This window comes from Oncorhynchus mykiss, chromosome 11 (genome assembly GCF_013265735.2).
Source record: "Oncorhynchus mykiss isolate Arlee chromosome 11, USDA_OmykA_1.1, whole genome shotgun sequence".
Classification (NCBI taxonomy): domain Eukaryota; kingdom Metazoa; phylum Chordata; class Actinopteri; order Salmoniformes; family Salmonidae; genus Oncorhynchus; species Oncorhynchus mykiss.
In genome coordinates, this window is record NC_048575.1 from 31,214,367 (window position 1) to 31,228,585 (window position 14,219).

At 43.7% G+C, this 14,219-nt stretch overlaps 1 protein-coding gene across 2 annotated transcripts in view; it reads right to left on the minus strand.

Moving 5' to 3' along the window:
• drosha (drosha ribonuclease III) overlaps positions 1 to 14,219 on the minus strand; it is a 157,244-nt gene that overhangs the window by 42,986 nt on the left and 100,039 nt on the right. For both annotated transcript variants that reach the window (XM_036935298.1, XM_036935297.1), the window contains exons 25-26: positions 9,185 to 9,342; positions 461 to 566 (exon numbers count right to left, since the gene is read on the minus strand). In XM_036935298.1, coding sequence (XP_036791193.1) covers positions 461 to 566; positions 9,185 to 9,342 — 264 coding nt within the window. The remainder of the gene's footprint in view (positions 1 to 460; positions 567 to 9,184; positions 9,343 to 14,219) is intronic.

Sequence of the window (14,219 nt, forward strand, 5' to 3'; positions counted from 1 at the left end):
CAATATGGAGAAAGTCCATCTCTCTCCATCTGTACTCTACTGCCATCACAGGGGAGAGAGAGCTTCCTATCAACAAAGGGCCAGCTATTAAAGACAAAGCCACTTTTCCATACAACAAATGGCTACCCAACTCTCTTGTGCTCTCTCTTTCTCTCCCCCTGACACACTTTTTTCAGCACACAAAGACATGGGAAGAAAGAGCGAGGGACACAAAGAGGAGGGAGAGTTAAAGAGAGGTGCACTAGTAAGTGCAGTGGGGGAGTAAAGGATGCAGTGAATAACAGAGAAAACAAAGATACGTACACACTGCTGCTTATAGATGTTCATAGTAAAGGGACGAACCGACGGGGAGACAAAGATGGAGGGAGAGCGATGGAAAGCACAGAGAGAGAAAGAGGAGTGCAAGATGAGGAGGAAGAAAAGATGGAGAGACATTAGGGGTTTGCTTGGAAGTCCTTACCGTTAAGTGTCCTTCGTGGTGGTCGGGGAAATGGATGAAGAGGTACTCTGTAGCCACCAGCTGCATGATGGAGTCTCCAAGGAACTCCATCCTCTGGTTGTGGCCCCTGGAAGACAGGGGGAGAAGGGGTAGGGGTGAGGGAGGGAGGAGAGAGCGGTAGAGAGAAGTGGAGGCCGGGAGAGATGGGTAAAGGAGGGGTGAGGGAGAGGAAAGACGGGTTTATTCAGGTACACAGCATTTTGGCTTCAACTCAAAATGCGGTTTCAACTTTCAGTCAAACCCATGGGGTTTGTTAAAGCTGCAATATGTAACTTTTTGGGTGACCTAGACAAAATTCACATAGAAATGTGAGTTACAGATCTGTCAATCTCATTGAAAGCAAGTCTAAGAAGTGATAGATCTGTTCTATGTGCACCATTTCTATGCTTCCCGGTTTTAAGTTCGTTTTTGCATCTTTTAATTTCGGTTTTGTACACCAGCGTCAAACAGAAAATACAACATTTTGGGCTATGGAATATATATTTCACAGTGGTTTAGACGATACAATGATTCTCAACACTTGTTTTCTCACATCCACTGAAATTAGGTGAACTATTAGAATTTTAGCAACTAGGAAATGGCAGAGGGATTCTGCATAGCGCATCTTTAAGAGTTGCGTGCTGAATGAGATGTTCTAAACCACTCATGTGCGCGCACGCACAAAGTCTATACGGTTACTGTTAAATAGAATTGCAAGCTTGGATTGGATAAATGATACCGCTGCACGTAGGTGAGTTTCAATTGATTGTGTTGCATTAACTAGGACAAGCAGACACGCACAGCACGTGTGCAAACACAGGCGTGCACAAAAACACCCTTTCCAACATTAAACCCCCACCCCTACTGATATCCATGGATGTGTTTGATCATCTTCAGTGAGTGACCAAGCATCATACTTTCTATGCAGTAGTACCATGCTGGACAGGGGGGTGCACTTTACTGTAACTGCAGTGTGGTAGGAGATGGAGGAGAGGCGCTGCGCAGCAATGCTCTTTAATTAAACAGAATTATAGATCAGTGTTGCAGATGTAGGTTGATGTTGTGCCAAGGAGCCAGGGCGGGTAGCACAGACCACAGTGAGAAGAGTGGATCCAAGGGGGAGATTTACATAGATATGGTTGCATCCCAAATGGCACCTTATTCCCTATTTAGTGCACTACTTTTGACCAGGGCCCATATGGCACTAGTTAAAAAGAGTGCACTGAATAGGGCATTATTTGGGAAGCAGCCAGAGATGTGAGGATCAGCAGGTGAGAGCAGGAGAGTACAGTTAGAGATGAGGGGAGATAAGGAAGGGGGGAGAGAGGGGGGAGCATCACATCAAAGGTCAGAGATTATTGTCCCCTTTCTGTGGCGTCGGCTGGCGCGTTTTATGTTATGCGGCATATCTGAACTGGGAAATTCTTCTGGAATGTGCTTCATTAGGCTGGTGAGAGCAAGAGCGCGCGAGAGAGAGAGAGAGAGAGAGAGAGCGAGAAAGCGCGAAACGAGTGCTGCAGCATACTGTACCTCAAGATGTGTGTGTTAGATGTGAGTGAGCATGTGTTTGTGTGAGAGAAAGAAAAAGAGCGAGAGAGAAAACGAGAGAGAAAAAAGCGAGAAGGCGTGTGAGAGAGGGTCGGGGAAGAAGAAAAGCATTTCAGTGTGAAAGGCACAAAGAGCCGTCCCTTATTCCCACCAACAGGAGGCACAATGCAGCGGTAGTAGTGGGTAGGTTAAGGGAGGGGAAAGCAAGGGGGAAATTAAAGTAAAGTGTGAATCCCAGGTCTTTATTCCGCCCTGACTTTCAACTAAAACACCTTTAACAGCTTCAGGAGCACCACGTTTCAGGGACGACTGTTCCATTTTGTAGCGCCTGTGGAAATGTATGACTGTGTGCAAGTGGCTTTTCTGCGACTTGGGAGTTCTATCTTTTAGGGGAATAGTGTTCCCCACAGCAGGGGTCCTGATCCGACCGGGGAGGCTACACAGTACATTCGGAAAATATTTAAAAATACAACCCTTCCCTTTTTCCACATTTTGTTACGTTACAGCCCTATTCTAAAATAGATTAAATAAATGTTTTTCCTCATCAATCTACACACAATACCCCCTAATGACAAAGCGTAAACTGACAGACATTTTTGAAATGTATTAAAATACATTTAATTATGTATTCAGACCCTTTGCTATGAGACTGGAAATTGAGCTCAGGTGCATCCTGCTCCCATTGATCATCCTTGAGATGTTTATACAACTTGATTGGAGTCCACCTGTGGTAAATTAAATTGATTGGACAAGAGTTGGAAAGGCACACACTTGTCTATGTAAGGTCCCACAGTGGACAATCCATGTCAGAGCAAAATTGTCCGTAGAGGTTCGAGACAGGATTGTGTTGAGGCACAGATCTGGGGAAGGGTACCAAAAAATGTCTGCAACATTGACGGTCCCCAAGAACACAGTGGCCTCCATCATCCTTAAATGGAATAAGTTTGGAACCACCAAGACTCTTCCTAGAGCTGGCTGCCCAGCCAAACTGAGCAATCGGGGGAGAAGGATCCTTGTCAGGGAGGTGACCGAGAACCCAATGATCACTCTGACAGAGCTCTAGAGTTCCTCTGTGGAGATGGGAGAACCCTTCCAGAAGCACAACAATCTCTGGACCAATGCACCAATAGAGTGGCCAGACAGAACCCACTCCTCAGTAAAAAAGGCAAATGACAGCCCGCTTGGCCCCTAAAGACTCTCAGACCATGAGAACCAAGATTTTCTGGTCTGATGAAACCAAGATTAAACACTTTGGCCTGAATGCCAAGCGTTACGTCTGGAGGAAACCTGGCACCATCCCTAAGGTGAAGCATGGAGGTGGCAGCATCAGGCTGTGGGGATAATTTTCCAGCAGCAGAAACTGGGAGACAAGTCAGGATCGAGAGAAAGATGAATGGAGCAAAGTAGAGAGAGATCTTTGATGAAAACCTGCTCCAGAGCGCTCAGGACCTCAGACTGGGGCGAAGGTTCACCTTCCAACAGGAACAACCCAAAGCACACAGCCAAGACAATGCAGGAGTGGTTTTGGGACAAGTCTCTGAATGTCCTTGAGTGGCCCAGCCAGAGCCCGGACGTGAACCCAATCGAACATCCCTGGAGATACCTGAAAATAGCTGTGCAGCAACGATCCCTATCCAACCTGACAGAGCTTGAGAGGATCTGGAGGGAAGAATGGGAGAAACTCCCCAAACACAGGTGTGCCAAGCTTGTAGCGTCATACCCAAGAGGACTCGAGGCTGCAATCGCTGCCCAAGGTGCTTCAACAAAGTACTGAGTAAAGGGTCTGAATACTTATGTAAATGTGGTATTTCTGTTTTTTTATTTTGCCCCAAAAATTTGAAATCCGTATTTGCTTTGTCATTATGGGGTATTGTGTGTAGATTGCCGGGAAAAAAATGTTCCATCAATTTTAGAATAAGGCTGTAATGTAACAACATGTGGAAAAATTCAAGGGGTGTGAATTTCTTTCCAAATGCACTGTATATAACCTGAGCGGAGCGAAGCGGGAGGAGAGTAGTGGTGCGGCCTCTCGTGGTTTGGGATCATTGATCCTGGCAGCCATTGAGTGACCTAATCATTAGGGGCCTATGAGAAAAAGGGTTGCTTCCCAAATGGCACCCGAATCCCCTTTATATTGCACTACTTTCAGGTAAAAGGTATGACACTACATATGGAATAGTGTCCCATTTGGGAGGCAGCCGAGGGGATTTAGTGGGTAGAGACTGAGCTGGTCTCCGGTCTCTGGGATCTCTAAAAGGGATGAACTCACAGCTCCACGTCCTCCAAGAGGTCAGCCTCTATCCATCTACTTCCACCACCATGACGTTACTGTGTCGGTGTGTGTGTGTGCGTGTGCCCGTCTCCTCTATTAACTGTACTTTCCTATTGTACAACCTTCATTCCAGTTTCCAGTGTAATGAGATCAGTTTTAAGGTTGCCCTACATCAGAGGTGTCAGACTCACATTGCTACCGACCTCTTGTTCTCAATGAACACAATTCACACTATCTGAAGCTAGATTTGATTAAATTTCAAACTCAGTTCTATCAGCATCACATTTTAATCAATGATGAAGAATTGTGGGCGGTCTAATTATTTTATCATGAAAGGCTGGAAATGTTATATTATCTCCCCTCAGAGAGTCAAATCAGACGCACTGACAGCATTACAACGCTGCAGAATTTAGATGAGCTGGAGTCGGATGTTGGATCGGATATTGAGCTCGAAATTGACGTTGCTGATGAAGAGTCATCTGTTTCTGATGTTCACTGAGCCTCCGCCTCCGATGCCTGAGCCTCACCGCAGAAAAACCAGAACTGAGCCAACATACGTTGATCCCAACTGCCACGGTGAGACAGCATTCTGGAATGAATGGCACGATTTGGGTAGAAAAGACTGACGAGAGCGCAACAAGGGGGACTTCACAAAGAGAGCAGGCCTTACACCTCAAGTAAAGAGATATTTCCAGAGCACTGGACATATCTCTTTGTTTATGTGCTGTCATTACTCTCCTGGGGGTGGGTCAAAGGCCTCAAATGAGCTTGGTATATAGCTTACAACCGGTTGGTCCGGTTTGGACACGTTAACACTCGGTAGTAAATTAGGCAGGAGGGGAATCTCTCCCTTTTCTATTTTTTGTGATGATAGGATTGTGATTTTAGTTCTCTAACGAGATCATAGCAGCCGCTATGAACAAGGCAGTTAACCCAATGTGCCTAGGCCGTCATTGTAAATAAGAATTTGTTCTTAACTGACTTGCCTAGTTAAATAAAGATTAAATTAAACATTGAAAATATACTTTGCCTCGTAACTAGACACGCCGGAGGGAGCTCAAACATCCCTTTTTACTCGAGGGTATAAAAGATTGAGTTAAAAATTAACATACCGTAAGAGTTAAACCACCAGCTGCGGCTAGGTCTTCAAGGGGTCGGAAACTTTCCAGAATCTTTCCTGGAATTTTACATGGGAAGTTAAGCCAGGTAATTTGGGGAATTATGGTTAAATTCATCAAAACAGTTAGCTTATAACAGTGAACGTTTTTTTGTGGGATTATAGACATTTGTGGGATTATAGGCAATTCTAGGTTTTGTGGCATATTTTGGTTAAACTATCCCCAATTCAATGGAATTGCAACCCTCTGCATGAACAGTGCATTCGTCCAACACATGTGCAGTGCACTCTTCCATCACATGTGCAGTGTATTCTTCCATCAAATGTACAGTGCATTCTTCCATCACATGTACAGCTGATTCTCAAGATCTTGATAATTTGAAAATAAATTCATTAAAAATCCTACAATGTGATTTTCAGGATTTTTTCCCCTCATTTTGTCTGTCATATTTAAAGTGTACCTATGATAAAAATTACAGGCCTCTCTCATCTTTTTAAGTGGGAGAACTTGCACAATTGGTGGCTGACTAAATACTTTTTTGCCCCAATGATATTCATGAGTTTACTTCGGGAGATGGTAACTCGTTAACCTCTCTGGGATATGTGGGACGCCATCCCATCTGGCCAAAATCCAGTGAAAATGCAGAGCCCCAAATTCAAATAAAGTACTATAAAAACTTGACTTTCATGAAATCACACATACAATACACCAAACTAAAGCTACACTTGTTGTGAATCCAGCCAACGTGTCAGATTTCAAAAAGGCTTTACGGTGAAAGCAAACGATGCTATTATCTGAGGACATCACCCCAGCAAATATTCACAGACAATCATATTTCAACACGCCAGGCGCGACACAAAACGCAGAAATAAAGATATATTTCATGCCTTACCTTAGACAAGCTTTTCTGTTGGCACAATATGTCCCATAAACATCACAAATGGTCCTCCTGTTTGATTAATTCCATCGATATATATCCAAAATGTCCATTTATTTGGAGTGTTTGATCCAGAAAAACACTGGTTCCAACTCGCACAACATGACTACAACATTTCTAAGTTACCTGTAAGCTTTGTCCAAACATTTCAAACTACTGTCCTAATACAACTTTAGGTATTTTTTAAATGTAAATAATCAATCAAATTTAAGACGGCATTAACTGTGTTCAATACCGGAGGAAAACAAAGTGGAGCGTGCTTTTCAGGTCCGCGCCTCTAACAAAGAGTACACTTCTCTCTAGCCTCGTTCTGAACAGTGATACTTCTTCATTTCTCAAAGGAAAAACCTTAATCAATTTCTAAAGACTGTTGACATCCAGTGGAAGCGATAGGAACTGCAAGAAAGTCCCTTAGAAATCTGGATTCCCAATGAAAGCCCATTGCCCGCCAAATAAGTTATGTAATACTCACAGATATGATTCAAACGGTTTTAGAAACGTCAGAGTGTTTTCTACCCAAATCTACTAATAATATGCATATCTTAGCTTCTGGGCCTGAGTAGCATGCAGTTTAGTTTGGACACGCTTTTCATCCGGACGTGAAAATACTGCCACCTATCCCAGAGAACTTCTCCCGTGGTGCCCCAAATTTCTAATGAGTTAATTGTTACATGATTACTTTCATCTAGTAACAATTAAACATAGTAGGTAAATAGAAGTCATCACATTAATGAGAGTCACGTCACGATAGTGTCACGCAGATGTTGCAGCACATGAGAGATTGTACTGTCGCTCATGCGCACAGAAAGGTTAACAGTACGTGGGATACAGTATCTTGTCATGGCTATATTTCCACAAATATTTCTTAATGCAATTCATAATTTACAATTGTTTATGCACTATTTATCAAGCGTTGGTGCTTATGTTTGCACACCTTGTGGGTTGACATGCATCTGACGCGTTTGCAAAAGGAGACTTCCAGCAACGGTCTCAACATTCTCTAGCGGGTACTTTTAGGCTGAAAGGCCCAGAGGTTCTAGTGTTAAGGACACCGGAGTACTTACATTGGGCTTGACTAATGTGCAATCTATTTAAGCAATAAGGCACAAGGGGGTGTGGTATATGGCCAATATACCATAGCTAAGGGCTGTTCTTACGCAAAATGCAACATGGCGTGCCTGGATAGAGCCATAAGCTGTGGTTTATTAGCCATATACCACAAACCCCCGAGGTGCCTTATTGCTATTATAAACTGGTTACCAACGTAATTAGAGCAATACAAATAAATGTTTTGTCATGCATGCTGTCAGCGAATCAGCATTCAGGGCTTGAACCACCCAGTTTATAATAATAAATTGAGAATTGGGGCGGCAGGGTAGCCTAGTGGTTAGAGCGTTGGATTAGTAACCGGAAGGTTGCAAGTTCAAACGCCCGAGCTGACAAGGTACAAATCTGTCAGAACGACAGGCAGTTAACCCACTGTTCCTAGGCCTTCATTGAAAATAAGAATTTGATCATAACTGACTTGCCTAGTTAAATAAAGGTACAATTAATAATGGGTTAGCAATGCAGGCGTCTTTCTCTACCTTGAGGAGGACAACATTCAAAAGTAACCTTAACAGCTCAACTTCCAGCCCTCTAATCGACTTCACTGACCGTGAGTGGATCTGACATTAAAGTGATGGATTAAAACACACACGCCATGCACACACGCTTAAACGTCCTAGTTGGTAATTTGGTTTAGCTGTCCAGCTCACTATTGTGTTGCTAACATTTCACTATTGTGAATGTATCGTTTAAGCCTTGTGCACATCTCCTAAAAGCCTACATGACTCGTGCAATTACGTTCCTTACATGTCATTTTTAACAGCATTTTTAACACAATGAATGAACAATGCTACAGTACAGTTGGTGAAAATCTAATAAAGACAGCTTGCTGTCGAAACGTTGATGAATAAAGTATTGCATCAGTGTGCAGCTTTTATTTTGCTTTTAAAATAATGCTACAGTCTAACACCAAAGGTAACAATGTTAATCTCGAGACAAGTATGATTCATACAGACTTACTCAATAACACATAGTTTACACTCGAGTAAAAACACCCATTCTTCACACTATTTTTCTACAGTAAGTTGCAAGCAATGAAAGCCTTCTATAAAAGGTGAGAAGCAGGCAGAGAAACACAGTGGTTGTTCACTCAATTGAAATCCTTAATGTCAGAAACTTTATAAAATCAATGATTTCCCCATTATTTTAGACATGAAGTTTGATTTGATATATAAGCCTTTTGAGACAATTATATTGATGTTGGCATCTGAAATGAACTCTGGGGTCAAATCAAGTCAAAGAACATCTCAAACATTCGTAAAAAAAAAAAATGTGTATCCATAACACATGAAGTGTCAATTAAAGTAAATAAAAACCTGTAGCAATAAACTAAGAAAGAGAGAGAACGAGGGAGAGAAGGATAGAGGGAACGAAAGAGAGAAACAAAGAGAGAAATTAACAGAGGGAGAGAGGGAAAGACCATTCGCACGAGCGAGAATGAATAAGAACCAAAGCCTCGGGCCAGCTAGTAAATATAATCAACATTTAAAAACTAAATTTCCCATGGGGGAGCGGGGCTGTGACCTCACTAGCGGAGTCAGGCAATGGCTGGAGAGGGGTTTTAGTGTCCCCTGGGAGGACTACACAGGCTGTAAAAGACCCAGGATTAGGCAGTGGGACAACTACGAGTTGCACAGTCCATCAATCACTACGGTACTGGGACGGAGGATAGACCGGGGAGCCACGCACGCACGCAAGCACACACGCACCCCTCCCATACTCACAGTGTGAGGTGGTTGAAGCCCACGGTCCTCAGTGTGAAAGCTCTGGCCAGCAGGCGACAGTGTGTGAACATAACACCGATGGTGTCCTCAAAGTCTGTCAGCTTCTGAAGCACCGGAGACGTCTCGATCAGCTGCCTGTCCGTCTGCGGCTCCTGCACCTGGTAAAACACAACACAGCATTTACAGCTCAACACCGCATGAAAAGAGCGGCACCTCCGTGGAATTCAGCTGTGGTTTAGATTAGAGCAGGGATAGACAAGTCTGGATCTGAAGGGCAGGTAGAAGACTAGAGGTGAGCAAACTTTCTGGCTTGAGGGCCACATCGGGATTTCAGAATTCAACGGAGGGCCGCTCAGATTTGATTTTACTGATTCCTTTGCGGGCCAGGAATAGGGCAGTTATTTGAAAATATAAGTCCATCATATTTTCTATACTCTTTCTATCTAGTCAGATGTTTTCCTAACCCCCCTCTCCCCCATGGATGCTAGTTCAGTGCAATATGGTTTTAACAGAGAAAGAACACTGCATAATAATGATGACCTCCCTTATTAGGGGAAGGGATATGCTAGAACGCATGTGTGAAATCAGGAGAGGGCTGTGTGTATAGATGCATTCATCAGCCTCTAGCAGAGAGCAGTATCTGCAGTTGAAGTCAGAAGTTTACATACACCTTAGCCAAATACATTTAAACTCCGTTTTTCACAATTCCTGACATTTAATCCTAGTAAAAATTCCCTGTCTTAGGTCAGTTACGATCAACACTTAATTTTAAGAATGTGAAATGTCAGAATAATAGTAGAGAGAATGATTTATTTTAGCTTTTACATTCCCAGTGGGTCAGAAGTTTACATACATTCAAGTAGTATTTGGTAGCTTTGCCTTTAAATGGTTTAACTTGGGTCAAATGTTTTGGGTAGCCTTCCACAAGCTTCCCACAATAAGTGGGGTGAATTTTGGCCCATTCCTCCTGACAGAGCTGGTGTAACTGAGTCAGGTTTGTAGGCCTCCTTTCTTGCACACGCTTTTTCAGTTCCGCCCACACATTTTTTTATAGGATTGAGGTCAGGGCTTTGTGATGGCCACTCCAATATATTGACTTTGTTGTCCTTAAGCCATTTTGCCACAACTTTGGAAGTATGCTTGGAGTCATTGTCCATTCGTGGCCAAGCTTTAACTTCTGATTAATGTCTTGAGATGTTGTTTCAATGTATCCACATAATTGTCTTTCCTCATGATGCCATCTATTTTGTGAAGTGCACCAGTCCCTCCTACAGCAAAGCACCACCACAACATGATGCTGCTCCCGGGCTTCACGGTTAGGATGGTGTTCTTCGGCTTGCAAGCATCCCCCTTTTTCCTCTAAACATAACTATGGTCATTCTGTTTCATCGGACCAGAGGACATTCCTCCAAAAAGTATGATCTTTGTCCCCATGTGCATTTGCAAAACGTAGTCTGGCTTTTTATGGCGGTTTTAGCACAGTGGCATCTTCTGTCGGAGCGGCCTTTCAGGTTATGTCGATATAGGACTCGTTTTGCTGTGGATATAGATACTTCTGTACCTGTTTCCCCAGCATCTTCACAAGGTCCTTTGCTGTTGTTCTGGGATTAATTGCACTTTTCGCACAGAAGTATGTTCATCTCTAGGAGACAGAATACGTCTCCTTCCTGAGCGGTATGACAGTCAAAAGTAGTACACTATAGAGAGAGTAGGGTCCCATTTGGGACATTTTCATAACTTAAATGTAGACATTGACCTTGTTAGCTTCACATGTATAGCAAGTCAGTTAAGAACAAATTCTTATTTACAATGAAGGTCTACCCCGGCCAAACATAGATGATGCTGGGCCAATTGTGCGCCGCCCTATGGGATTCCTAATCACGTCCGGTTGTGATAGAGCCTGGAATCAAACCAGGGTATCTGTAGTGATGCCTCTAGCACTGAGCTGCAGTGCCTTAGACCGCTGCGCCACTGGGAGCCCCATAGGGCGGCGCACAATTGGCCAAGTGTCGTCCGGGTTTGGCCGCCATTGCAAATACGATTTTGTTCTTAACTGACTTGCCTAGTTAAATATATATATATATTTTTAATTTTTAAAGTTGGATGGATGTCCTTTGGATGGTGGACCATTCTCGATACACAAGGGAAACTGTTTTGCGTGAAAAACCCAGCAGGATTGCAGTTCTTGACACACAAACTGGTGCGCCTGGCACCTACTACCATACCACTTTCAAAGGCACTTAAATATTTTGCATTGCCCATTCACCCTCTGAATGCCACACATACACAATCCATGTTTCAATTGTCTCAAGGCTTAAAAATCCTTATTTAACAGGTCTCATCCCCTTAATATACACTGATTAGAGTGGATTTCACAGGTGACATCAATAAGGGATCATAGCCTTCACCTGGATAGTCTCCGTCATGGAAAGAGCAGGTGTTCCTAATGTTTTGTACACACAGTATATATTCCATTGAGCACTGGAGAGCAGTAAATATTGCACATTGTCCCTCTGAGTTTACCTGCTTTCATTGAAGCAATATAGACTAAGCAGTGGTGGAATAGCTAGACGCCAAGTGTCAAACAGACAGAGTGGTTGGTTGCCAACTCTACATTTTAATTGGACGGCTGCTGGAAATGTCATGGTTCCGTCTTCCCACTTTAGCCCCAAAGAAGACTTTCACATCTGCCTTCCTCTTAATTAACGACAACTGTTTAAATGCCATGCGTCACCACTAACGGCATTTGACGAGTCCAGCATTCATAACACTGTATCACACAAACACATACTTTTAGTCTGGCATTTAGTTTGACACATTTTTTATGTGGAGTTTTTCTAAGGGGATGATGGCTGGCCTGCTAGCAACGGTTCAAAAGGAAAAATCAATCGTGAGAAATAAAAACAATGTGGAAAAATGACCAGGTTCAATGCAGAAGACACATTTTGGTTGAATGCATTCAGTTGTGGCACAGACTAGGTATCCCCTTTCCATAATAAAGTGTAAATCTGAGCACACTCCGGCCCAGGTGTATCTCTGATAGGGCTGGGGACCTCACAATACGATATCATCCCAATACTTAGGTGGCGATATGATAAGTATTGCCATTCTCGCGATTGCTAGGGACCTCACAATACGATATCATCCCAATACTTAGGTGGCGATACGATAAGTATTGCCATTCTCGCGATTTCATATGGTTTGCGATTTGATACTGTGATTTTATTGTGATATGTTCCAAACACACTGCTCACTATATGGCTGCTGCAGAGAGACAAGAGCATGAGAAAACGAGTTTTGACCAATCAAGGAAATAAAAGTGCTGAAAACATGTTGGCCCACTATTTAAAAAGTTGGAGAACAAGCTATAGGATGAAAAATACCGGCGTTTTGGCGGTATACCCATTCACACTGAACCAAAAGGGGATGTGAAGCTTGCGTTGCGTGTTGACGTGTTTGACACAGTGGTAAATGATTTCGGAGAGCCGAGGGGGGTGATGAGGCAGGTGCTGGTGCAGATAGAGAGAGCAGAGGGGAACAGGGAGGACATGAAGATGTGCATGTTGTCAACCAGGAATCGTTCTGCTCTGTTCACTTTCTCCACAGACTGACTGAGCCAGGAGCGCTGCGCAGGCAGGCAGCACTTAGCCATGGTGCTTATGCTAATGTAGCACATGGGCCAACAGACACAGAGGTGCACGCACACACCATTACTACAGAACAGGATCCTGGAGATGGCTTGGCATCACCATAAGCCTGGGCCTCTTTATTGGTGAATCTCTTTCAGCAAACTAACTCCTGACGATCATCAGCCTTTGTGTCCTGCCTGGAGTCAAAGAGGCACCTGGTACCCTGTGGGCTGAGAGAGAAGATACACCTGGTAACCCTTTAGGCTGAAAGACACCTGGTAACCCTTTAGGCTGAGAGAGCGAAAGAGGCACCTGGTAACCCTTTAAGGTCAGAGAGAGAGCCTTTGTGCCAGATGTGGTTTCTCTTTGCTAACCAACTTCACCAACATTACCAAAAACAGATGTCTTCACTTAAATAATAATCTTATTGTAAATTGATTAACTCATGTTAAAGGTCATTGAAATCAAGCGTACATAAACTAAGCCAGCCACACAAGGTAAGTAGGAGAGGGAGACCACCCTGACTAACCCACAGCAGACTGACTCAGGGTGGAAATATGGAGAGATGGAAGGATGGCCTTTTGCTCCGAACCTCGTAATTACCCAGGAGTGGTCCCTCCCTGACCGCTGAGGATTGTGGGATTGACCTCAAGGCTCCACCCTGACCTCAAAGGCTGCTGGTGGGAAGGGCACGGCTGAAATTACCATCAGCTACCATCGTTAGAAGCTAGTAACAAGTCAAGAATGAGTGGCTGGAGCATTTTGGTAAAACAAAGACAATAAGTGGAACTGACACACAAAAACACACGCACGCGCGCACACACACACACACACAAGCAGTGTTTGGGTCCCTGGAGGCCCCATGTGATTTGGGACTGGAGAATAATCCTGTTACACCATCTTTGATCTCTTTTTCCAAATCCTGATTTCAAACAAACATGCTCTTCACTCTACAACCCAATGTTTCTAGGCAGATCATGCAAAGCAAGGGGGAGAGAGAGAGGCAGAGAGAAAGAATTAGACAGTATGAGGAGAGAAAGAAAGAGAATCAAATATATCGAAAGAGAATAAAAGTTACAGAGAGACAGAGACGGAGCATGAACGAGCGAGCGGGTGTCTGGGTAACAGTAAGAAAGAGGATTATGGAGAGCAGAAACAGCAGCTAGACAACAGAGTGAACTCACTAGAAATGGAGTGTGTTCACACAACACACCGCCCCTGCTGCACCGATACATACGAGCCGTTTCTGCTTTAGGCACACGCCAAACACACAGACGTGTGCTACTGTCTTAGCAGCATTTACATTGATCATATCCCATAGTAGACAGCAAAACTCATGTGGAGAGGATAACTGGAGCAGTGTGTGTGTGTATGTGAGTGTGAGGGAAAGCTGTGCTCTATGGGGA